A 27,735-nucleotide genomic window follows, 5' to 3' on the forward strand; every position below is an offset into this window, starting at 1 on the left:
TCTAGATTCCCAGTACTTTCTACCTATTTCGATAACTATTGCAAATGGCTGACAAATGGCCTTGCCTCCACTGGTCTGATTTTTGGTATGAACCCCAAAGTGTTATAAGAGATGTTTGATTCAGTGCATCGTATTCTAAAAGATTTGAGTATACACAAACTCTACACTTGCTCGTTTATGCATAAAATTTTCTGCCAAACTTTCACCCCATGATATGTACAGAAGTCTGCTTGTACTAAAAATGTTATCACTGATCAGCACTTTACCTGTAACTAAGACAAAACATATCAGTCAGAATTAACAAACCTTATTTTACATTGCTGATATAATTTGTGATAAAAGATTATGTTTATGTCTGTAGTGGAATGGTCTACTAACAGAAAGAATTAGAGGAAAATACACACCAGCAAAACAAATATTTGGAAAATGTTGAATTGCCAATTTCATTTAGATACAAAAAAATTCATACACGGTTTGTATCATGTAGAGTTGTAGTAACTATGGAGTGAAATTTACATTTAATAGTTTGTAAAAACATTATTGAGAAGAACTTGTCATTAAGTATTTTGATGTAGTATGTTATATACGGCATAATCACATTGATACACCGGTTCTCCTTGCATTACCAAAGTAAAGCAATGATGAGCCTAGCCAGTATCAGATAGGCGACCAGTTGGGAGTACTAGGCACTATATAGAGCAGTGGGACAGCATTACTGTCAAAGGAAAAGTAAGGCACCTCCTTCCAACCGCTTGTCTGTGGGAGGACCTTGAGCAAGGTCAAAAATCCACTTCAGCCCCTGGTCATGGAAAGCAGATGACTGACATCATATGGAAGCAATCAAGAATAATTTTGTTCATGGTTTTATATCTTGTTGTACTGGGCAGAAGATTCCTTTAGGTACAATAGTCAGAACAATCATCCAGTGTGGGTAATTCTTGAACAGAAAGAAACTGCAGCCTCCGGTTTATATAACTGCAAAGAAAGCTATAGCAATACATCAAACACTTTAGATAAATAGCATGAATGAGGTTGTGAATGATGAGCAACAATGAATCCATGAATGCTTTGAGGGAGAGAGATAGATGAAGTCATAGTCGTACCAGGCAGGGCACTACTTGAATAAATGAATACTGTTTGTTAGTCTCTGCTGCTGATGGTACTCGATTGAGAAATATCTGTATTGCTGAATGAAGACATTTTTGTGAGGATTTTGCTAATTTTTTGGTTGTCGCTGTTATGTTATAAGCCTCCTTCATTGATTTTGAATGGATTAGATGATTATTGTTGGCATTTGTTTCCCTGGTATCTTTCTAGTTAGAATTCTTTCTAGAAAGACGTTGGGTACTTACGAGAGCGACGTCTGTCGTTATGATTCAATTGGCACTTTACTTCCAGGCACCTCTCCTTGTGTTAAGAATGGCTTTTCTAAATAATGTTATTATTTAGAAAAAAAATCTTAACATGGGGAAGGATGAAGATTATTGAAATACTGACATCAAGTGTCTTAGACATTTATCTGACACTTTCATGTTGGTTTGTTCAGCCACTGCTTTCAAATGTTTATTGTCAATAATGTATGACCATCCACATCTTTATCTTCCAGTCTTCTATTACCATTATATAATTTCTGAAACCTCTTTAATATATCTAATTACTTGTGGATCTTTCTTTCCATGCTCTGTTGATATTTGTGACTGTTCAGGAAGCATTATGACAGAGTTTGAACTCTTGCAAGAAATACATTTTTTTTTCATCTAATTCAATTCAATTTCAAAATTGTATTCCAACAGAAATTATTGGAAATTAAAGAGTAATTATTAATTATAATTAAGTAATCTAATTATTAAGCATGTACAATTTTGAGGAAGATCAGAATTTATATTGGAAAAAACGTAAGAATAACATCCAAGATTAGAACTGTAGTACAAAAAATCCATATAATACAACAGTTATAGTCAAGATTATTTGCTCTTGTTTACTTCTGGTTTCTGCTCCACAGACAGGATGACAGCGAATGATCCCTTATGACTAATCCTTTCAGATAACGTAAAGGTACCCCTTTCTCCATGTTAAGAATGACTTTCTTATCTGCTTAAACATGTCTAATTATCCAGCCAAATGGACAACAGAAACCGAAAGTCACAAAGAGCAGACAATCTTAACTATAAACAATACAGCTTATTAATCCTCTCCTCAAAAACTTTAAAACAAAACTTCAGAATTTTATTCCGAAAGAAATTATTTAAAATTGATTAAAGAGTGGACATCAATTTTTAAGCATGTCACATTTTGTATAAAACAATGTAAAAATATTAACCTAAATCGACATTTTAAAAGTGAGTCAAAGCATCAGCCAGTATTTCTGAACAATCTTAATATATTTTGTAAATTTTAATTGAATAATAATTTTTTTTTTTTTAAAGGTTGGAATTATAACAACGATAGCAATTTTGCTGCATGAAATTCCACATGAAGTTGGAGATTTTGCAATTTTGCTTCGAGCCGGTTTTGATCGATGGAAAGCTGCGAAAGCTCAGGTAAAAGACACAATACTTTCTCTGATATGTTTCCTCATTTTTTACTTTTCTAGCACACGTACATCTTTTTTTTTATTCTTGCATTTTATCAAATTTTATGGTCCATAAACTCTTGAGTTTATCTTTCTATGCTACTTTTGTTAAACTTGGATTGTTTTAGCTTCTATAGCGGTAGCACAAACTTTTGTTAAACTTGGATTGTTTTAGCTTCTATAGCGGTAGCACAAAGAGTAACAATGAGGAGTAAGAGTATGACGTTTTGGAATGTTTGAGATGAGGATTGACAAAATCAGATTATCAAAAATCGGACTACTATTCACATCTTGGATGTTATTCTCTTAACATATATTAGTTGATGTAATCCTCCAATCTTCTTCAGATGTGTCTTGTTGAATTCAGGAATCTATACAGAATTTTTAATTCACAGGCATAGATTGTCCAAATAGAAGTTTTTTTTTGTTTTCTTGTTTTTTTTTTTTTAGTTAATATTGCTTGTAGAGAGGAGTGAACCTTTATTGTCACTTAAAACAATGCCTTATACTGTGTGCCAATTCTATATGATAGTCTTGTCAAGGTTGAAGGTTCAATCCTCACTGCATTTAAATACTAAGAATAAAATAAGAATTACTTAAGACTTCCGTCTCCACGAAACAAGAACAATCTACTCTCTGCAAATTAAATAAACAGTTAAGTTCAAAATTCCATATATATTCCAGAGTTTGGCAAGACACACCTGAAAAAGATTGGAGGTTACATTGGCTGAAACGTTGTGAAAATATATTTATGCATGCAGATATATCTGTTGAAAGTTTTAATCCAATAATTTTTTTAACATGAAAACTAAAATTAACACAGATGAATTTCTATAAGAATTGCTAAAGATAATTTGAATGTAATTCAATTGAGGAGAGTTTCCATGTGCTTACCTCTTTTGCTTCAAATTTAGCATGGCTGCATGTACTACTATGAGCTATGACACACCATGCTGACCATTTGAATAATCTGGTGTAGATGGTATATATACTCTCATTAATCTATATCGGCGAACAATAGAGGAAGCAGTTTGAATCCATTTATGCCTCCTATAAAGTAAACATTCAAAAACTCAAGTAATCACTAATAAAAATATTGATTACTTTTGTTAAAGTTGAAGAATAGAACTTAGTTACAATCTATATTATAATACGTTAAAGCACTTCATGTTCATACATACATTATCACCTTTTACACACATTTAAAAAAATTACATTTTTCTATTAGCAAATATGGTGATTGCTGATCTATCTGATGTTGCTATGGTAAAAAATATTCCATTTTTACTCATTTTAAAATGAATTGTTCCAAAGTCAAATTGTTGTCTTCTCAACTAAAACAGTAAAATAAAGTGGCATTCATTTTATTAATTTGAAAAATATTGGATTCTCACTCCCTATCACAAATGGTTACGTTTCCAACCCGTTTCCCTGATCAGCAAGAATAACACGCATCACTTCTAGATCTGTTTTTGACCACAGTTCCCAATGATTGTATAACAAATGCTGACAGCCCACTCGGGAATGCTGATCATGCAGTGATAATGGTCGGAATCGCCCTAAACTCTAGACCCAAAACTGAAGAGCCAGAGCTCAAAACAACGAGATAGTATAAAAAGGCTGACTGGCAAGCCATCAGAGATCTTATCAGAGATGCCCAATGGGGAAATATTTTTTCTCTTCCTGCTGAACAGTGAGCAAATGGTTCAAAATGGCAATTGAAGCATATGTTCCCATGTGGAAATTTTATAGAAAGCCCCACTCTCCCCAATGGTTTACTTCTACTTGCGCAACTGCCATTGCTCAAAGGCAGCATGCATACCGCAAATTTAACCGACATAAGTCCAGTTCAAACAGACAGAAGTATATAGAAGTTAGAAGTAACGTTAAGAAAGAAATAGCGACAGTTAAAAGAGAATTTACTGAAACTATTAAAAAATGCATCGAAGCACAAAAATTAGGAACTCGAGACTTCTAGAAAATCTACAACAGTGTAGTAAATAATGGGCAATCAACAATTCCCCCACTAACCAACAATCATGAGGTTGTTTGCTCAGCAACCGACAAGGCTAACATGCTTGCCAGTCGGTTTGCCTCAAACTCCACACTGGACCCTTCTAACCACCCCCTACCTGACTTTCCTTTGCAGACAGACGCCATGCTAGACGATCTGAAAATCACTCCTGCTCAGGTGCATGCTATCATAAAAACCTTGACACTTCAAAAGCATGTGGACCCGATTTCATCCCAGCTGTGCTATTAAAAAAGTGCTCAGCCGAAGTAGCTCCAGTTCTCTCCAAACTCTACAACAAATGCCTTAATGAATCTTGCTTTCCAGGCTGTTGGAAAACTGCTTCTGTGGTACCAGTATTCAAGAATTCTGGCAAAAGAACTGACCCATCAAATTATCGCCCCATTAGATGGGCAGAAATCAGAAGCTCATAGTATTAATGCTGGAGTCCCTTAGGGGTCCATCCTGAGACCAACTCTCTTCCTGATCTATATTAATGATCTTCCAAATCATATCCTTAGATTATTCATAGACATTTTTGCAGACGACACTACCATCTATGGTAGCACATCAAAAGTCGTAAATGACCAAGTTCTCTCTGATTCTCTCTTTTCTGATCTTCAGCATGTGATACAATGGGGAAAAAAATTGTTGGTTACTTTTAATGCATTTAAAACCAAGCTTCTATCTTTGCATCATCAACGTTCTGATCCTCATCTGGCAACAATTGAAATGAATGGCTCTAGTCTTGGGGAGGCTCCATGTTTTGACAAGCTTCTGGGCTTGACTTTTACTCCTGATTTAAAATGGAATACATACATCAAATCCGTTGCCAAAGTCGCTGGAAAAATGATGGGATCCTTCTATCAATCCAATAGATATCTACCTGCTGATGCAATTCTCTACCTATATAAGAGCCAGGTACATCCAAGGATGGAGTATTGCTGTCACATCTGGGCAGGAGCCGCTAGGAAGACCTTATCCTGCCTTGACAGAGTTCAGAATAAACTTTGTAGCCTAGTGGGGGATGCCTTTTCTCTTCCCTAAAACCTTTTTCTCACAGAAGAGATGTTGCGAGCCTGTCTCTGCTTTATTGTTATTTTCATGGCAAGTGCTCGTCTGAGCTCCAATCTATGCCCCCCCCCTTGCCAAACATTCACGAGAAACACTTGTCTGGCTGTAAACCCTATCAATAATTTCCCCCACTCTTTATCTGTGCCTAAATCTAAATGTAGATTCCATGAACAAAGTTTCTTTCTAAGAACTGTACACTTGTGGAACAAAGTTTCTTTCTAAGAACTGTACACTTGTGGAACTCTCTTCTGTTTACCTGCTTTCCAGCTGACTACTATATGGTTGTCCTCAAGTCCAATGTAAACAAGTTCTTGATGAGCTGTTCCCCTTAAGTAATCCAATTTACCAAATTTACACTTCTAACGATTATTATGATATTGTCCTTTTGACCACTGTACACTCTGTAACCCTTATCTTCAAGTGGCCTCTGGGCCTTGATAAGTGGTGATTTCTTTGTAAAAGAAAAAATAATAGTAAAAAATAAATTGTTCCCACAATGCAATTTAGTATCTATGTACTAGTTCATAAATTTCCGGTCAGAAATTTGCAATCATTTATACAATTACCAAATTTTATGACTATGCAAGGGAATTACATTTCTGAATTTCTTTTTAGATAAGAATTGATTATGCATATAATTTGGATTTTTTAGACTACTGTCTCCTTTTGAATGTTATTTTCACAGCATCTCAGACAATGTAACCTCTGGCCTCCTTCAGGTGTATCTTGTCAATCTTCTAAATCTTTCTGTTGGAATCTTTCTGCCAAACTCACAAGGACCCGTGGCATAATGGATAGAGTACTTGTTAAAATTCAATTGTAAAAGTTACCCTTCTGGAGGTTGGAGGTTCAATCCTCAGTGTGGGCAGCACTCAAAAATACAATTGCAAATTGCTTAGGACTTCTACCTGGTCATAGCTGATAGAACGAGAGCATGCTATCTCTACAAATTAAATAAAGTGTTAAGTTCAAAATTCCATACAGATTCCTGAGTTTAAAAGAAAGATTCCAGAGTTCAACAAAATACATCTGAAGAAGGTTTGAGGTTGCATTGACTGAAACATTGTGAAAATAAAACTCAAGACATGAGAACAGTAGTCTGAAGAATGCAAATAATATGAGAGGAAATTATTATTATTATTATTATTATTATTATTATTATTATTATTATTATTATTATTATTTTTTTTTTTTTGCCTTTATATTTACTGCTGCGGTTAAAAGTGTCATGAATGACTTCTAACTTTTATTGCCTGTTTCAATTTCACTTGTCTTAAACAGCTACTACATGGGCTTTGGCCATCAATATCTATGTGGGACACAGTTTTGAGCATTACCGATGACTGACAGCAGGTGACGTGGCCATACCAGTTAAGACAATGTTGTGTAATGTAATTTCTTATGGAAGCTCTTATAGCAAGGCTGGCAGTTCTGGAATCTGATGTGCTGCAGTCAAGATCATGCTATTTTGACATTTCGTAGTTTATCTTGCAGTCATAAAAGAGTACATACCAGGCATGTTTGTGCTAATACTCATTTCTGATCTCTACTCTTGAAATAATTGAAACTAAATTCTAATTGTTTTTTAATTGTTAAAATATTGCAGACATCTTGGAAGTGCCTTCTTTAGTTTAAATCAATAACATTTAAATAATTCGTGATCACAGAAACACTGTATGACTTGAGAAAAACAGGCAGACGTATGAAATTATCTAAAATGAACATTTCTAGATATAAATGTCGCTTAAATAGTGAAATTAAAACCAAATCCTCTTGTGGTAAGAGATTACATCTTTTGCATTTTCATCAATGTTTGAAGTACAAAAGAAATACAAGCATTCAATTTTAGTAAATACTAGCATGTCGCACAGCATTGCCTGGTCGTAAAATACACTAAAATATGATATTTTAATGTGTGCAGATTTCATATTTATTATTATAGAGCCAATTATCTATTGATTATTATATTGTACCCAATATATAGTAGTGATGTTAAAAAATATGACTTGAGTGTGATTAGCTAGAATCAAAATATATAACTCTTCAACGTTATTTGTAATCATTTGCACTAAGTGCATATGCATTACAAATGGTCCAAATGACTTATATTTTCTGAGATGCTAAACCAACAGTAACAATAAGAATATTGGCATGAAATATAGATTTGAATAAGTGTCACTAAGATGAGTGTCCATAAATGAATAAAAAAAAGAAGCAAAATGGAAAAACAGTGTTGAAAATAAGCCGAAGGAAACAAAGATAAAAATGGTGTGAAAGGGTTAGAATGGAGCATTAGAAAAAAAGATTAAAAAATGAGACATTGAGAAAAAGATTAAAAAATGGGACATTCAGAAAAAGATTAAAAAATGGGACATTCAGAAAAAGATTGGATATAGGACTTACAAAAACATATTAAATACGGGACATTGAAAAAGTATTAAATATGGGACATTAAAAAAGGATTAAATATGGAACATTGAGAAAAAGATTAAATATGAGACATTGAGAAAAGGACTAAAATGGGACATTGAGAAAAGAGTTAAGATAGGACACTGAGAAAAGGATTAATATGGAACATTGAAAAAAGGATTAATATGGGACATTGAGAAAAAGATTATCTTGGGACATTGAAAAAAAGATTAATATGGGACATTAAAAAAAGGATTAGTATGGGACATTGAGAAAAGGATTAATATGGGACATTGAGAAAAGTATTAAAATGGGACATTGAGAAAAGAATTAATATGGGACATTGAGAAAAGTATTAAAATGGGACACTGAGAAAAGGATTAATATGGCACGTTGAGAAAAGTATTAAAATGGGACATTGAGAAAAGTATTAATATAGGACATTGAGAAAAGTATTAAAATGGGACATTGAGAAAAGGATTAATATGGGACATTGAAAAAAGGATTAAAATGGGACATTGAGAAAAGTATTAAAATTAAACATTATGAAAGAGATTATTTTTTAATAACTAAATAAACAAGAAAATTTTTTCATTTTATTTAATTAAAAAGTATTTAGTTGAGTATAATTATTTTATGGAAGAATAAAAAGTAATTTTTACTTAATAGTTTGGATTTTATTTCAGAACGAATATTTTTATTATCCTAAAAAGTGAATCATATAGATTAATATAGAAAGTCTATGTTAGTCATATATAATTTTGATATATATTATGATAATTACAATAATATCAATTGCCTAAGTTTTAACTTACTTTACGAACATAAACCTGCTTTTATTATCTCTTTTTAAAAGTCGTACCTGTTACTATTGATTTAACCAACTTTAAGCAAAGAATCTTTTAGGAGTAGTAGCACATCTATAAAATTGGTTATATCTGTTGGTTGATGGATTAGTCCTAATTTAATTTGGCCTTGAAATTTAATTGGCTATTTCAATGAGATCAACATACATGCATCAACTGTTTGCATTCTGTTTTGTTTGTTTGTTTTACAGTAACTTGGAAAATATTCCAATTATATTAGTGTCATGGCCTTCTTGGATGGATAATATACACCTGTCCAATTATATGCATATTCTTTTAGTCCAGCTGAAGAGTTCTCATTATTGAGAAAAAGATTAGAATTAGACATTGCAAAAAAAAATCTGCTTGATTTCTCTCTTACAACCAGGTAAAAAAAAAAAAAAACACTGAGTGTGATGCTGAAAAGGATAGGTTCTGATCTAATATAATATTAAATAGGTTAATTTATGTGTCTGGTTAAGAATAAGATAATGAAAGATCAACACACTCCAGTTTCTCAGGTTCATGGCTTTGTACCTAATCATATATTCATAATAAATAAAATGACCTTGTTTTTCTATTTTCCTATTTTATAAAATTGTAACATAGATTAGATGTTCTTCCATCCCAGACTCCAAAAGAAAAAGAAAAAGAAAAGTCTCTCACTCTTATCTGAAGTTGTCTTCTGTCATCACATTACAAATTATTTTGTAAATACAAGGGTCATTCCAAAAGTAAAGCCTCCTATTTTTTTTTAACTCAAAAAGTTGAAAAGCTTTGAAGATGGAAGAGTTATCATTAAAACGAGTGACCGTTTGTGCTCCAGTATTTATTTTTCTACATTGATGCACCTTTGCCAAGAATTCAATGACAAATCTCTGCTCTGACACATATCCATGACAAGGGTTATTTTCTTAGAGTCTCATACCGTCAATATCTGCAACAGGTCATGAATGTATAAGTTCGATCATCATAATAATGCAATTTGCAGTACCCTCTGATTCATTCAGGCAGAACAAAAAATAGGAGGCATTACTTTTGGGATGCCTCTCATATTTATGTCTTTGAGTTTCTTTTTCTTTCTTTCTGATACCTATTACAGTTAATGAGTGGGAAGTGGGGTAAAAAAAAGACAACAGCAAATGTTCTTATTTGCTTCTGTGGTTTAGCTTACTTACTTCTTTCAACAATTTACAGCAAGATAAGCTGCAAGTTTTCAATCCACCTCCATAAAGGTGCTGAGCCTTGGAAAAAAAAAATGTTCGGTCACTTTGATATTGTACATTCAACAAGGCAGAAACGATCTCCTTTCTCTGTCACATACTGTAACTTTGTAATATTGTATGTTAAATTTTAACACGGACGTTGTGTATGAAAGTCTCACAAAGGAACAAAAGAAAGAAATTTGACACAAGTAATTTTTTTCCATTGAAAGAAAGTGCATTTATTAACGGTAGTTTGATCATCAACACATGCTTTTTTCTTTTTTTGTTTTTTCTTTCTATTCCTCCACTGTAACGTCACCTCATGCCACGTCTTGGTCATTTGCATATGTGAGATAGCGCTGTTGCTACTTATGTGCCTATGGCTTCGTTACAATATTTCCTCCAATGACATCATGTCCTGCAACATAGTTATAACTCTAGTCTGTTAACTTTTTTTCTTTTTTACTGGGAAATACTTTCTTTTCCTGATTTTTTTTAAATAGAAAATTTAATTGTCACAATTATAAAAGGAAGATTTATTTATTTTATTATTCATGATTAAAAAAAAAGTCAGCCAACCAGTTTCACTCTCACTAAGAGCTTTATCAAGAGATTTTTGGGGTTTTTTTTTTGCATTTTCACCCCAAACAAGGCATATTGCCACTTTGTTGTAGGGGGCTATTATCAGGGACATGGGCATCAGGGGTACTGTGTAGGGAGTTGGGCAGCAAGATGTCGGTTCACTTGAACTTCTGCATGTCAGTACAGTTGGGGAAGCAGGGACTCGGCAGGGAATTCCAAAGTTTAGCTGTCTTGGGGAAGAAACTACTGGAGTAGAAGGCTCTCTTACATCTAGGGATCTCTACTGTGAAGGGGTGGGATTTAGCTGCTTGTCGGGTTATCGGGGGCATTTACGTCGAGGAGGCACAAGTGCTTGCAGTTCGTCAGAGCATTCACCGTTAAAGTACTTGTAGAAAAGGCAGAGGGATGCAACATTTCGTCGATGGGACAGGAGCTGAAGTTTAGATGACAGTTCAGGACCTATCAGATTGGTGACTCTTTTGAACCTTGTCTAGGAGCGAGAGAATAGTGGTAGACGCACCAGCCCAAATATGACAACAATACTCCATACATGGGCGAATGGTGGCCTTATAGAGGTATACTTTCAGGCGTTAGTATCTTTCTAGCATGGTAGAGAGAGACTACCTTCTTCGCAGCAGTCTTGGTGATACTCTCGATGTAATTGTTCCAACTCATGTTTCCTGAGAGCATTAAGCCGAGGAGTTTAAAGGATGTACTCTCAGATAAAGAGCCATTGGCCATTGCTATTGGTGGTAGAGAAGGTTTCTTGTAATTATTGAAGGAAACGAGTTTTGTCTTAGCAGCATTGAATGTGACCATCCATTTATGTCTCCATTCCACTACAGATTGAAGGTCATCCTCTAGTGCTTCTGCCATTTCTTTAGATATGTGTTCATTTGTTTTCCTGTCGTGCCTGTTATAGAGTGTGGTATCATCAGCATACATACCCATCTCACAGGCAATTTTGTCAGGGAGGTAATTTATGAATATTAGGAATAACAGAGGTCCCAGGATAGACCCCTGAGGTACTCCCGCATTTATATCATATTGTTTAGATATACGACCATCAAGGACAACCTGGATTTTTCTCTTATCTAAGAAGGATTTAATTATGTCATGTATTCTTCCAGTGATACCATATGATCTGATTTTCCTGAGAAGACTTTCATGCCATACCCTGTCAAAAGCCTTAGATATATCTAGAGCTACCGCTCTACCCTCCGCCGCTTTGTCCAGTGATTGGTATATATGTTCTGAGATTATAGTTAGGATGTCTGCTGTTGAACAGGCTTGTCTAAATCCATGTTGTTGGTCAGTCAGAAGTTTAGCATCTGTAAGGTGATGTACTAGAGCTTGGTTAATTATTGTCTCAAATATTTTGGCGAAAAGTGGGGGAGGCTAATGGGGGCGATAATTTAGTGGGTGAGTTCTTTCGCCAGAATTCTTAAAAACTGGTACTACAGAAGCAGTTTTACAGCAGGCAGGAAAGCAAGATTCATTAAGAATGATGCATATTTAAAATAAAAATAGCATTATGGTATCTGGGGGATGTATGTAAGAGACTAATTATATCTAAACCTAACTGACACTCTGTGTATTTAGAAAAGGAGAGTCGTTTAAAATGAACATAGATAGTCTCCAAGATCTTTAAATAATATTAAGAGTGAGCATGACTTGGGATGGAAAATTTGTCAATATTCATTGCACATGTTGGGTTTTTTAAAACCTGACATGCACAAGTAGGTTTAGACATGATTAGTCTGTAAGATGCATCCCTCATTTTATATATATATATATATATATATATATATATATATATATATATATATATACCATAACATATACGCAGTTCCTTTTTTTTCATCCTTTAAAATATCCTTAGATACAGGGAGGATAAAACTAGTCAGCTGACTTTTTTCTTCTTTTGATATTATCATGGAGATAATAAAAAGATAGGTCTTCCCTTCATAATTAAAGAAATGCTTAAACTTTCTTTCTGCTATTTAATTTTTTTTTTTCCAGCTTCTCACTGCAACTGGTGGATTACTTGGTGCAGTCACAGCACTAATGGCCGAATCTGCTGAAGAGGCAGGTAAGCACCATGTCCTTTTCATCATTTACTATATTCTTTTTGTAAAAAAAAACAAGCTTGGATTAAATCCTGTTAATAAATACATGAAAAAACTTATTTGCTGATCATAAACAAAAATTAAAAACAATCAAGGATCCAAAAATTCACTATCTAATACATAAAGAAAAGTCCATTTTCGGCCAGAAATTTGGCTGTTAAGGGGTCAAAGTTCAACGATTTGACCTTTGAGAACTTTACCAAACTCCTCCGCCAATTTTGGATCTAGACACTTGAAATTTTAGATATAGGTTCTTTGGGCATGGATCTAACTTAATAACTTGATTTGAGCCCCAAACAATAAATGTTAAGGGGTCATAATAGGGGTCAAAGTTTTAAAAAATTGACCGCTTTTTTTTTTTTTTTTTTTTTTTTTTTTGCTCAACATACACCTCCAAACAATCGGGCAACGGCAGGCTGAAATGCTAGTATACAGTAAAAATGGCAAATTAAAAATCATGTATGTCGTTTATAAAGGGTCATCAGATGTGCTAGATCCAGCTCACTAGATGCTCATATCTAGCCTGTGAATTAAAAAAATTTCCTTTCTTCCTCCATGTGTCTAGTGTCAGTCGTAAACAGACTTTCTTTGCAAGGTCTGCAGAACACGTAACCATGAGACTAATTCTCTACAGATTATAACAGGGTCACCTGCAAATTCAATATCAATAGATTTGTGTTATGAATTGTATAATACAAACTTTGTTCATCTCATCAATATTTTCCAATCTTTTCATAGGTTTTTCATCTCTCCATTGACAAGATTTTATCTTGTTTAACACTTGTCCTTAAGTGGCTTTTGGCTTTGATAAGTGGTGATCCACCAGTAGAAAAAATTGTTTTAAGGCCGGATGCATCCATTCAATTTATTAACTATGCAATTTTAATTTTTGGTTTAATTCAATAAATTGAAATATTCAATTTTTTTTTTGTTTTTTTAAGGGATGCTCTAACGTCTTCTACTTAAACAATTTCTTTCCACAAACCAATAGACTTTAGAATTTCCTCTCTGTTTCCTACTTTCCTGACTGTAATGACATCCAGAAATTTAAATGTAATGTGGACAGACATCTTCTTGCCTGACCCCCTACATAGTGCCCCTGTAAACATGGTCTCAAATAGTAGCCTCTTGTATCCAAATGGCAATGTGCTTTGATTGGGAGGTGAATAAGAATTTTAAAAAATGAATAGAATAAAAAATAAATCATAAAATTATAAATAGATTTTATCATAAAAACAAAACTACTTATGACTATAATTTGCATATCACTAGCGAGGGTGTTTGTAGGTGTAAACAAAAAAAAATGTATCCAAACTTGCGACGCAAAGGCGGAAAAGAAAGTGAAAGAAAACATGACATTTTACCGTTACATGATGATGCAAGCAGAAGTGTAAAGCGTTCAAATTTAGTGATGTCAACCATTACGCCATAGTGGATAGCGAAATGACTGGCTTTAGGCCAGTTAAGCTTTCAGCTTTTTTTTTTTTTTTTACACAGTGATTACCACTTATCAAGGCCCGGAAGTCACTCAGGGATAAGGGTTATTGCAAGTACATTACGTTAGTGTGGAGATTTGATAAAGTGTTTACTTAAGGGGGTGGTTCATTAGGAATTTGTTAACGTTGGACTTGAACACATCCAAGTTGTAGTCGGGTGGGAAGCAGGCAGACGGAACAGAGTTCCACAGGCGTGCAGTTCTAAGAAAGAAGCTTTGTTCATGGAATCCATGTTTTGATTTAGGCACAGATAAAGAGTGGGGGAAGTTTTTCACAGTGGATTCAGCTAGGTGTTTTTCGTGAAAGATTGGCGAGGGGGGACCAGAGATTGGAGTTCTGCCATATTTGTTTACCCATGATGTTGGAGAAAACTAACTCCCCCCAAAAAGGGGGAGCTTTGGCAGTGTCTTAATGAATAGCAGTTGTTTGATATGAAGGGTTTCCACCACATTGATCAAAGCTAATTGCCTTCAAGACGTCTCGGCCAGGAAGGCTGGGCATATGGCTTTGCTTCGATCAGTTTTGCTTTATTTATATGAAAAAGACAAACAAACACTGGAAACCAGGGATTTTTTTAAAACTCGATCAAATAAAAGATAGAGATGACATCCGTTCACTAATCGGAGGTATTATGATCTAGGGAATATAAGGAAAGTTCTCCAAAATAGTAACCTTGTCAAGAACCCCCACAAAAAAAAGGCTTTCGCAGACATACACAAATGTGCATACCCATTTTGCCTTTTATATATTAGACTAGCGGAAGTGCCCGGCATTGCCCGGGTGTTTGGAGGTGTGTGTGTGTGTGGGGGGGGGGGTATATCAAAACAAAATGGGCGAAGTAATAACCCTGTTTAAATATTATAAAATAAAAAAAACGATGTTAAACTTCTTCAAAAAATCAGAAAAACAAAAAAAATAACTTGAGGGTACTTGGCATCGCCCATTTGGTAAAAGTAAAAAAAAAGTCATGGTAGGTAGGATCGAACCCGGAACCTTTAGGCAAAGGTGGAAAAGAAAGTGTGAAAAATCCTGACAAGTTACCCACTGAGCCAGAATGGCAGAGTAACAGAAAAGCGTTTCAATTTAACAATCAAACAATTAACAGGTGAGTGAATTAAATGAGATCAGACATCATGCCATAGAGTGAATGAAAAATTAAATTTTGTTGCGAGGCAGTTTTTTTGGTTTTCGTTCCTCAACTTTGGTTGTTTGTTTCCCCAAGATGGGGGGGGGGCAGCTCCATCTAAAAAGAGGAGTATCCAATTGAATAGCAATTGTCTGATATAAGGGTTTTCCCTGCATTGATCAAACCTCATTGCTTCTGGATGTTCCTGGCATGAAGGCCGGGAAAGTTATTTTCGCTTCAGATTAGTTTCGCTTTTATACGAAAAAGCCAAATGAACACAAAAGAAGCTGAAATAGCAAGAATTTTGTAAAAGTTGATGTAAATAGATCTAGATGCAACGTACATTTGCAAATCCTAGATATTACGATCTAGACGGTATATAAAAAGTTCTAAAACATAGTAACCTCAAGGAGACCCCCCCCCCTCCGAAAAAAAACCTTTGCTGGACATACAAAAAATGTGCACACACATTTTGTCTTTATATATATATATAAATTAGACTAGCCAGGGTACTCGGTGTTGCCCGGGTGTTTGGAGGTGTAAAAGAAAAAAGAAGTGTTAGTAGTCAGGCAGGCTCGAACTCATGACGCAGTGATGCGAAGGTGAAAAAGTGAAGGAAAATGTGACGTCTTACTGCTACGCTACACGGCCATAGGAAGTGAAAAGCATTCAAATTTAGCGATGGCAACCAAAAAGTTGACTTTCTAAGTGAATATGCAGGTGCAGAAATAAACGTTGGCTCACTGTTTCATTTATTTGTTTTCTCCACGGTGTTGAGGAAACCAAGCTCCACCAAAAAAGGGGAGCTCTCAAATGAATAGCAATTATATGAAAGGTATTCGTCACATTGATCAAAGCTGATTGCCTTCAACACATGCCGGCCACGAAGGCCAGCGAGTTGATTTGATTCGATTCAGTTTCACTTTATTTATATGAAAAAGACAAACAAACACTGGAAACCAGGTCGTTTTTAAAACCTCGCTTAAAATAAATGCACAGACTACGACAGGTTTTAAATAATGATTTTTCTCCAGAAGTGATCTGATGTTTTTCTGATGACCTGCATGAATGAAACATCCTGATAATTGTATGTTTATTTCCGGTTGCTGTTTGTGCTCGAAACATTTGTCATGTTACATTGAATTACTTAATCAAGAAAAAAATGAATAAACACTTGGTCATTGGAGTTTAAAATACCATTGATTTTTTTTTTTTTTTTTTTCCAAAGAAGTCACCACTTATAAGGCCCAGAGGTCACTCCAGGATAAGGGTTAATGTGTGTACAGTAGTCAATGGAACAATATCGTAGTAATCATTAGTAGTGGAAATTTTGTAAATTAGATTACTTCAGAGGACAGTTCATCAAGAACTTGTTTATATTGGACTTGAAGACGACCAAATTATAGTCAGCTGGAAAGCAGACAAACGGAAGAGAGTTCTACAGACATGCAGTTCTAAGAAAGAAGCATTGTTCACGAAATCTACGTTTAGGTTTAGGCACAGTGCTTACTTGTATATATATGTTTTGTTGTTGAATTTTAACATTTATCAATCTTTTACATTGAACAGTTCTGATAAATTTTCTATATATATATATATATATATATATATACATTTTGGTAATGTTTGTTTTTTTACTGTTTTTACAAAAAGGTGCTCAATATTTAAAACAGCTTCATTTAATCTGTTGACCGGAATAAAATCGCATAAAACATGAAACTAATTCTCACCATTCCTCTCTCCTCATACATTTTATAATGTCACTTAACTTTATGCCTGTTCATTTCAGGATATTGTTCTCCTATCTCGTTCAAATTCTGCCTCTCTTCCCTCCATTGCATATTTTGCAGGATTTTCTTGACAAGCCCTGTCGATTGTGTGATGTGCCTGTGCCACTTCAGTTTGCATCTTTTTACTTTAGTCAAAACTGTCTTAAATAGATTATTCACCTTTGTCTATTAAATTGTCTTAGATTATTCCCCTTTGTCTAATGAATTACCTCCCTTCTATTCTAAAATAGTCCCATCTGATTGGGGAAAATTATTCACTTTGACCAATCAACAAGCACCTACTTTTGGCATCATGAAAGCAAAAAAACTTTCAGTCTTTATTGAATGTGGCTTCAGCTTGACAAGATGCTAAGGAAACTTGCTTTTTTTTTTAATTTTAATTTTAAATCGGACGCATTCATAAGGTCATTTAGTTCAGACATTAAAGTGATATATTTTCTCAATAATTGTCTTTTATTTAAGCTGCAAACACACTTAATTTTACAAAGACATGCCTTGTATCATCTATAAATATAAAAGCGAAAATGTGTGTATGTGTGTTCGCTTTTTCTGTATGTCTACAAAAGGCTTTTTTCAGAGAAGCGGTCGGTCACTTCAAAACTTTTTAAAACTTTTTATATCATATATAAATCGTAATATCTCAGAGTTAACAACGAAGCTCACCTGTCTATTTAATTTGCTCGATTTCGGGAAGATAAATATTCAACATTCGTCGCTCGCTGAATGTGGGTTAGTCTTTTTCCTATAACATCTTGGGAAAATACTATCCCCACAGTCAAACTTGACCTCATTAACTCATTAAAACGGGCACCTGCCAAATCCAAGTAATTAAATAAATTCAAACATGTTTCCGTTAGCATCTCGCAGTGGGGCAATCATTAACGTCGCACTTTTTTTTTTTCACACTTTAATTTACAACTTTGCCTCAACAGTTTGGGTTTGATCCTCATACTGACTTCTTTTTTTTAACTCCACCCCACCCCCGGAGTTTCCACACACACCTCCAAACACCTGGGCAACGCCGGGTACCCCTCGCTAGTAATTTAATAGATATATTATCATTTATCATGGTTTTTTATGCTTTCTTTATGCTCTACTTAATCATGTTTTTAAAATACAGCAGATAACAATCAAATCATTCTTTTGCTACACATCATGTCAAGATTTTTTCATAGAACCCAATCACATAATGTACCCTGTTCATTATTTCTTCACTGTTTCCTGCAGCATCTAGAATTACACTGATTCTGCATTTTGTCTTAATATTCCCATTGATTTATTTTATGCCAATAAGTGTCTCAGAAAATTATCATTAAAAAGACAATATGTTGCAAGTTCTTATTGATTTCATTGGTACATATGTCACCTTGTAATCAAAAATGTGTCAAGATACTTGATTCTTGGTTCATTTTTATGATGGGGATTTCAAGAAATTCAGTAATTTCTCCCATTTATTTATTTTGTTAGCTATTCTCATGAAACTTGGTACACTTATGTAAAATTATATGATCTTTCTGATTATGCAGGGAGATTTTATGTATCTCTTGTAAATAATGAATTATAAATTAAAATGTGTAAGTTTCAAAGATTTTAAAACTAACACATTGTATCATACAGATTGTGAATCTATTCATGAATATCTCATATTATTCACTTGGTTGAACCATGACCTACTATACATATTATAGTAGGCCATGGTTGAACACACAAGAAAGATTCTTTTTGACATTATCCTTTAAAGATGATCATAGAAGAAACGTGAACCAAAGAATCACAGGTCTTTTAATAGAATAGGAATCTTATTTAAAGAAATATTTTTTAAACATAGAAAGTTATTAGAATTTTATTTTAATCTATATAAGACTTAATTATATATGTTCACTTATCAATTTCGAAATATTCTTTATCAATTTTGCTCGTTGTAACTTTGTTTCTAGTGGTTATCTATAATGTAAATCTCACCTGTCTGTTTAAATGTATGTATGCATGTTTGTATGTCTGCCTAAAACTTTCAACAGAGGCGACGGATTTTCACGAGATCGGTATCGTTTTGAAGCCCAACCCTTCGGACGACAAATATCGAAAAATTGACTAAAAACATTAATTCCTTCACCTTCAACTGGGCACCTTTCTACAGGGAGGGGTCGCTTTTTTCGCTGATATTTTTTAAAGTCTTCCCCTCTTTTTAATTGACTAGCCTTAATTTAAACATTCGTCACTTCCAGTTTGCCGATGGACACAACAGTAAAGACGTCACGTTTTTGTTTTTGTTTTTTTTCGTGTTCTTTTCCTCCTTCGCATTACAGGTTCGAGCCTGCCTGTCTGCCTGCCTACTGCAATTTTTATTTATTTATCCTTTTTTTGCTCAACACACACCTCCAAACACCCTGGAACCCATACTAGTAGAAATATAAATCAAAATTTAGTAGAATTAGTCATCTAAGTTTAAATAGCCCTTGAAATCTCAGCAATATTCAATCAAATTTAACTTCACACATTTTAATTGAATGTAGCGTATGAAATTTTAAATTTCAAAAACAGTTTGCAATTCTGTTATCCTCAGTTTTGATCATATTTTCATTTTTCTGTTGGAGTGTAAAAATATTCAATGTATAATGACACACGGAATCAACATCATTGGAATGTTTATTTTATTCTTTTAGCATCCATATAATTGTTTTTAAAAATTGCTTTACAAATAAGAGAGATCTGGCTTACTTAAGCACATGAGGCATGGGATTTTGCAGATGTCCAATGAAATACACTACTGTCTAGTAATGTTATAAGAATTAAGAAGTTTTAAGAAGAAATTCAGAAAATCTTGTTTAATTGATGTCTGATATATATTAAATTTAATGCAAATCTGAAATATTTAATTTTTCAAATGAAAGGTTGTGTGTATATTATACACCCAGTATCCCTTTAAAATACTCTAAAGAAACTGAAATTTGAGAAATATTTATTGATGTTTAATTATTGTTAAAGTTTCACAAAAATCAAAGGCATTTGAATTTTCATGAAATGCCCCCCCCACTTTGCCCCTTTACATAAAACTAAATTAAACTAAATTCAGCTTACATTACCCACCCTTATCCTTGGCAGATGTGTCTTAAAAGTAATAATGATTGGTTAATTAGTTTAGAAGTGAATCCTATCCATACAAACATATACACATTCATAACTCCTTGATTCTCCAGAGTCATAGGGTGCTGCATTGTTGAACATTGCATCAGTTGCCTTCATACATACACATATCTAACCTTACATAAATAGATATGTATGGTTGATAATTGATATTGTATTTTGATATGTTATTCCATAATACAAACTACCTTACATCAACTATCTTTTTCTCACAGTTCATGAACATATTTTTTTCTTATTTTAAATTTCTTTTCTTTTTCTTTTGTTGGATATCTAGGCCATCTGTTGCAAGAAATCATTTTGACAAAAGCGTATGCCTGGCGACAAATTTAAGAAGCAACAAAATAATTAACAAACATACCATACATAACATTTGAATAAAATTATAAACTTCACATCTTGTTTAACACCTAGGCCATGTGTAATAAGAAATCATTTCGATAAAAATTTGCACCTGTCCGATTGAAAAGTACAATAAAACATTTATCAAATGCGCCAAAAGTTATTTGAATAAAAATTATCAACCTAACACAGTCATATGCTGTGAAGAAGCAATAAATTTGATCAGTTTTCAAAAAGAAAATAAGTTAGAAGTATGATGTTTGAAAGGTCATTTTTGGCGAAAGATTACACAGTTGTAATCAAAGTCAGGTCAATTCAGTGAAACAATAATGGCTGAATAAAACGTCATTGGGGCATGGCTACAATGATAATGTCATCCCAAATAGGCATTTCAGGTGGTCACAAATTATTTATAATAACAACTAAAAAGGATATTGTTGTTGGTTGATGGTTTGGACCCAAAAAGAATCAACTCGTCAAATTCCCATGCATGCATCTCCCTCCTAACAACCAACCACTCATAACTGTCACTGACAATAAAGATATATTATTATGTTTTCATATATCAGTGTGTTTTTACTCTTTTAAACACAATAGAAATGTTACACATTTTATAACTGTGCTCTCTTTTAAAGACATTTTATCATTTTTGTCTTTTTTTTTTTTTTTTTTTTTTTTTTGCAGGGATTAAAACAGCTTGGATTTTACCATTTACTGCTGGTGGTTTTATTTATATCGCCTTAGTTACAATTGTTCCTGAACTTGTAAAAGAAGAAAAACCAAGGTAAGTATTTGTGAAAGAAAAAAAATGGTATAAATAAAATGAATAAAAGTGCAATTACATGTTTGCAAGAGTAAAACAAGCGATAAAAATTTGATAATTATGAAAACAATCTAAAAAAAAAAAAAGGAATTGAAACTAAAAATATGAATGTAAATCCACGTTAGGGTTTTTAAAAACACTTAGCCTTAACCCCAAAAAGTAAAGTTAAAAAAACTTTCTAAAATTTTTTTTAATAAATAAAAATCTTTCACTTAACGATTTAAAGAACATTATTAACCCATTCTTAACATAGAAGGGGTAGGAAGATAATTGACCCTAATCTTAATTAAAAATTAAAAACATTGCCTTCTTCTTGACAAACGGGATAGAAATTGATGCTTATCCAGAATTCCCCCTATGAAAAAAAAAAAAAAAAAACTAAGAAAAACCTGTATGATGTAATGGAATGAAAATATTATACACCAAAAGTCGTGTAAATTGATTTAGTAGTTTTATTTTTAGATAAGAAAATTAATTAATTTTTTTGGCTAAACGAACAGTTATGATCTCACGAGTCCATCTTGAAAATAGTCTGAAGGAACAAGGGAAATAACTCCAATTATGTCCAACTTGCAAGATTTTAGAAAGCCATACTTAACATGACGAGAGGGATATTGGAAACTCCAATTCGGTTTAAAATAATAATTTTTATAAAGATAAAACTATTTAATCAATTGATGTGATTTTTAGTGTACAATATTTTCTTTCTACCGCAGGTACTTACATTATCCAGATTTTTCTTTATTTTTGCTTTTCCATGGGGGAAATTTGTGTCCTGACCTCGACACATTTGGTACAAAAGTTCTCTCATGCATAGAACTGATGCAAGTCCCATTTCTCTGGACAATTGGAACTTTATTCAGTTTCACAGTAGTAGTAGTTTTTTTTTTTTGTTTTCTTTTACATATTCATAGTTGATTTTAGCAGGTGCCTCTTTATTATTATGTTAGATTATCTCCCTTTCATGTGTATCTCTTCTTTTTTACTTTGTGATTTACTCATTGTAAACACAGTAAAAATTCCATTGTTTTTCTTTGTAACAAGCGTCATCTTTTTCTTAAAATATAAAAACAAAAAAATATTATTTTGTATATTACATGAATTGCGTAGCAGTTATTGAATTTAGCAGGTGAATTTAGACTTATCTCCCTTGTTCATGTACTGTCTTTTATAATGGAAACGATATTTTCAGTCAGGTTTGAAAAAAAATCATTGTAAAATTTACACTGAATTCTATATGTTTTGTCTGATGAACTTTAAAGTATACACTGTCGCGTGATCCCTGTCTTAGGTAGAGTCATTTTGGATGCCGATAGCGTCTTTGAGTATTGTCAAGAACCACTTTGACAATCAATATAAATTGCATATAAAAGTGTTATGTTTTAGCAAAGGAAGAAAATGAAGGATATATACAAACATGCATAATAAAAGGGAAAAATAGAAGGGTCACCAGTGCAAGTAAGCAAGAGGTCTACAAATGAAAAATTAAGGAAAACAAAATTTTATAACAAAACATTTTTATATAAGAGATAAGAATATAAAAGTTACTTTTAATCATGAAAATGTTCATTTAGCCAAATTTGTGTTTGGTCAAGAAAGTTGGGTAAGTAGTCACAAATCAAAATATTCACAGTGTGAATAATATGCATATATAAGTAATATATGTATATAAGTATTTGACAACATGGCACTGTGTATGTGTGTTCGTTTACCTTGTTCTTGTTTGTAGCAGTTCGTTTCTGTTTGCCTGGCTGTCACCAATGTGTAAGAATGTGTGCACAAGAAGAAGGCCGGTATGTGAGTTATTGAGTCCTTTTTGTCTTGCCTCCTCCGGCCAAAGTAAGGGTGGGGGGGTAGAGGATACGTTTTTGTGGTTCTGTTTAATACGTCTAACTGATGAAACCTATAGGAAATTGATTTTCTTGATTAGGTCTTATAGGAGTTTCTAAGTTTGCACTCACTTATTACTTTTGCATAGACTTAGGACTTTTTGAAGTTTTAAACGATTTTCATTGGTTGAAAATATTTGGAGTTAACAGGTTCCTGTGAAAACTTACTTGCTTTTTGGAGTGGTGGCAAAGTGGGCAAATCCAAATGAAGCAGAAAAAGAAAGAGCATTGCATTTTATCATTTATTTGAATGACTTTGCAATTCAGTCGCCTCAACACTTGACAAACAATTGATCTGTAGATTTAAAGTTTGCTATGTTTTGTCTATGTAATAACTTTCCTTGTTTTTTTTTGTTTTTTTTTTTAGGAAGGTTCTATGTACATTGCAAATACCTATGTATGTAAGACTATATTATACAATAATTATATTTAACTTTCAAAACTAAAAACAATTCTTTTTTTTTTTTTTTGCTTATTGTTTTTTCACATTTTTGCAAACTATTGTTAAGTCTATTACATTAACTTTTCTACTATATCACACTAGCATGGATACCCGGCGTTGCCCACGTGGGCATGAAGTCCGGTTTGGACACAGCTGCTATACTAAGGATATTGAGCACTTTCATCAATACCCCCACAACAATTTCAAAAATAAAAGAACAGAATCGCCCCCTAAAAAGAACAACAACCTTCCCACTAGAAGAAGCTATTCTCTGGATATTGAGCACTTTTTGTTGTCTGTGCACTGGAATCCTCTTCTAAAAAAAAGAAAAATAACTGAATCAAAATAACTTTTCTTTCAATCAAAATAGCAGTGAGCACCCTGCAACCAAAAAAAAAAATAAATGAGTCATGGCAGCTGGGTTCGAACCTGAAACATGAAAGAGGAAAAGAAGGGAAAAGGTTACTTGCTAACGCGCCACGGCTGCTTATGACCTCATGACCCTGCAAAATAACGTTTTTAAACTTAGTTTCAGTTTGATATGCATGCGTGACTTGCAAAAACTGACCCCCCCCCCTTCTAAAAAATGGTCCAGTTAATCACCACAAAATTAATCTTTTTTTTTCTAATTTTCACATATTATGTATCCGAGGGATTGATCTTTCAGATGCTACTGGTTTCGACCCTGTCCAATGCGGCTGATGAAAGTTTTTAGAAGGGAGAGAACTTGAATGCCTACAAGACATTATCCTCAAGTGTCTAAGGTCTCTCTGTACAGGGGTTTGTCAGAACAATCTGGCATGAGGATATATTCCCTAGAAGTAAATCCTAACCAAATATTCAAAATCGCATGGTATTCGCTATTCACTGCCTAAATAAGATCTCCTCACTATGGCTAACTTACATTAGCTTTTACGAGGAATGGTGCATCTTCTCCAAGTGATGTTACCTTAAGTAATAACACGAAGCTGGATACTCCACCAGGCTAGATATATTCTTGTCCTGGAATCCAGTAAGACCAAGAGACCAAAATGAAAGATATAATACAATATATGAAAATAGTTAATTGGGGAGAAGAAGATTATGTTCTCCATTTCTTACTAACTCAGTGTTTGAGAGATAAAGAACATTAATGGAACATTCAAATATCTATATATCTCATAGAGTTCAAGTGTTAGCCCCAGGTAGTGGGCCCCTTGACTTCTGAGAACTTCGACTGAAGGAAAATAACACACAGATGACTTTCTTTAATATAAAAGAAGATAATGAAAGTTATAAAATAAATCTCTCTTTTTATTGAAGTTCTGGTGAAAACATGCACATTGCTTCCTATTTACTGGGAAAAGGGATGCATAATTGCAATGCATTTAGATGGTAGGCTTCTGATGGGAAAACCCCAAAATTTGATTTTTCTACTTGCGAAAGTAAATCTATTGGGTGGTGTCCTTTTCTCCTTTCTACTACCTCTTTCTCACAGAAGAGACGTAGCAAACTTATCTCTGCTCTAACGTTATTTTCATGGCAAGTGCTCAACTGAGCTTCACTCTATGGTTCTCCCCTCCATTGTAAGGCATTCACAGCAAACACTCGATTGGCAGCTACAACCACTATCAGCCTAAAACTAAATGAAAAGTCCATGAGTTTTTTTCCCTAGAACTGCTCATTTGTGGAACACAATACCATGGAGCTGCTTCCATTCCTATTTTTATTCCACCCAAATGGATCAGAGGGGATTGCAAATTGTATTGGTATGATGACTGAACTACTGAAAGTTTCATCTCTATCCGATATCGACGGTGTGAGACCCTAGAATGCTACCACTAACACGGACATGCATCAGAAGCAGAAATGCGTCATTGAATTCCTGCCAAAAGTGCATTGAGAATGGTGGTGACTATGTTGAAAAATAAATTCTGGAGCACAAAAGGTTGCTCGTTTTAATTGTATTACTTCTGTCTTCACAGCTCTTCAATTTTTTAGTTAAATAGCAGGCTTTACTTTTGGAATGACCCTCGTGTGTGTGTGTGTGTGTGTGTGTGTGTGTGTGTGTGTGAGAGAGAGAGAGAGAAAGGGGGACAGATAGAAACTCAGATTAAAATAGCTTGGTCAATGAAACTGTACATCCGGTTTTCAAAAATTCTGCGCATGCATAGATTTCCAGCATCTTTCAATCTTTGGCATTTTATGAATCGTTCTTTTTCGTATTTCATTTGTTTTACTTATATTTTAGTATTATCTATTAAGAATTCTAATATAAACAAAACGAATATACATAAATAAATAAAACCAAGGATAATAAAAAAAATCTTTCCGGTTTCAAAAGTTCGTCTGATTAAAAAAAAGAGCATGATCATTTATTTTTATTAATACCAATATTATTTTTGTAGGTTACACTAATGTCTATATTTTTCATTTTTATTTCTGTCACTAATATTTTTTTCTAATTTTACTTGACGATCAACTGTTTTTCTTTTGTAGATAGTTTTGAGAAATCGTTTTGTTCTTTTTTTTTTTTTTTTTTTTTTTCAAAATAGACATACCCCGCTTTCCAATTCGCTCTACCCTCTCAGGTTTAACTTTGTTTTACAATTTTAAAATTGGGAAATGGTTACAGATCTAGCGAAGGACGATTGCTAGAAATTTATGATTTGATAAAAAAGAACGTTGTCAGTTTTTAACGTCCCAAATTATTTCAGATGATTATTTTATTTGTATTTTCATTGCAATTTCAGATGCAAATCATTGCAGGTTAACAAATAAAGATTTACTTAATATTCTTTACAAGTCACAATAATAATAATACTAATAAGTTAGTTATCGCTAGTCAGTGTTTGGTCAGTGCAGATCACAACAATAATAATATTAATAAATTAGTTATTGCAACCCAGTGTTTAGTCGGTGCAGATCACAATATTAGTAAGTTAGTTATCATCAACTATCGTTTGGTCGGTGTAGATCACAACAATAATAATACAACTTAATCAGTCAAAATACGTTTTTATAGATTAAGTTATGGTTGAAGAAAGAATTCCCATTTTGATTGTTATAACCAATTTGAAACATCTTATTAACTCTATATCTTTTACTATCACTCTTTTACTTTGTGATTTTGTAGTTGCTAAATAAAAATTGTATTGATCGAAACAAGCACCATCACAATCAACACACTTTTGCAAACGCAAAGCAAGTGCATTTATGCCAGTAACATAAAAATATTGCATTTTAGTGGTGATATCGCTGAAGGCGTTTTTGATATCGCTTAGGTTTTTAGAAGCATTTCTCATGGAGAAAGTTGTTGAGATGCTTAAAAACGTAGTAGTCAGTAGGTGATAGGTCTAGAGAGTATGGCAGATGAGGCAGTTTCGTAGCCCAATTCGTTCAACTTCCGCAGGGTAAGTTTAGCAACATGTGGTCGGGCATTGTCATAGAGGAGAATTGTGCCTTTTCTGTTGACTAATGGTGAGTGTTGTTGTCGAAGTTTCTGATGTATTTCATCCATTTGTTGACAGTACGTCACTCCCGTAATGATTTCACCTGCATTCAAAAAAATGTAATGGATGAGATTGGTCGCAGACCACCAAACATTCAGCATGACCTTCTTTTGGTGCAACTCTGGCTTCAGGAAGTGTCGTGGATCTTCGTTGGCATCTAACCATTGAGCTGCGCATTGTCAGTTATCATAAAGAATCCATTTTTCATCACAAATCACAACCCGGTCGAGAAAAAGATTGCTCTTGTTGTATAAAAGAAACGAAAATGACACCTTATAATGGCGTTTCTTTTGGTTGTCATTCAATTTGTGAGGCACCCATTTATCAAGTTTTTCTGTCTTTCCAATCTCTCTCGATGGTTGGAA

The 27,735-nt window shown here is 33.7% G+C and overlaps 1 protein-coding gene across 1 annotated transcript in view; it reads left to right on the plus strand.

The window, feature by feature from the left end:
* LOC145283638 (zinc transporter ZIP13-like) overlaps positions 1-27,735 on the plus strand; it is a 215,771-nt gene that overhangs the window by 182,273 nt on the left and 5,763 nt on the right. The window contains exons 6-8 of the mRNA XM_080132597.1: positions 2,427-2,540; positions 12,721-12,790; positions 21,410-21,509. Of these exons, the coding sequence (XP_079988723.1) occupies positions 2,427-2,540; positions 12,721-12,790; positions 21,410-21,509 (284 nt within the window). The remainder of the gene's footprint in view (positions 1-2,426; positions 2,541-12,720; positions 12,791-21,409; positions 21,510-27,735) is intronic.

Source organism: Euprymna scolopes, chromosome 8 (assembly GCF_053919585.1).
Source record: "Euprymna scolopes isolate OS-2025 chromosome 8, ASM5391958v1, whole genome shotgun sequence".
In the NCBI taxonomy this organism is placed as follows: Eukaryota; Metazoa; Mollusca; class Cephalopoda; order Sepiida; family Sepiolidae; genus Euprymna; species Euprymna scolopes.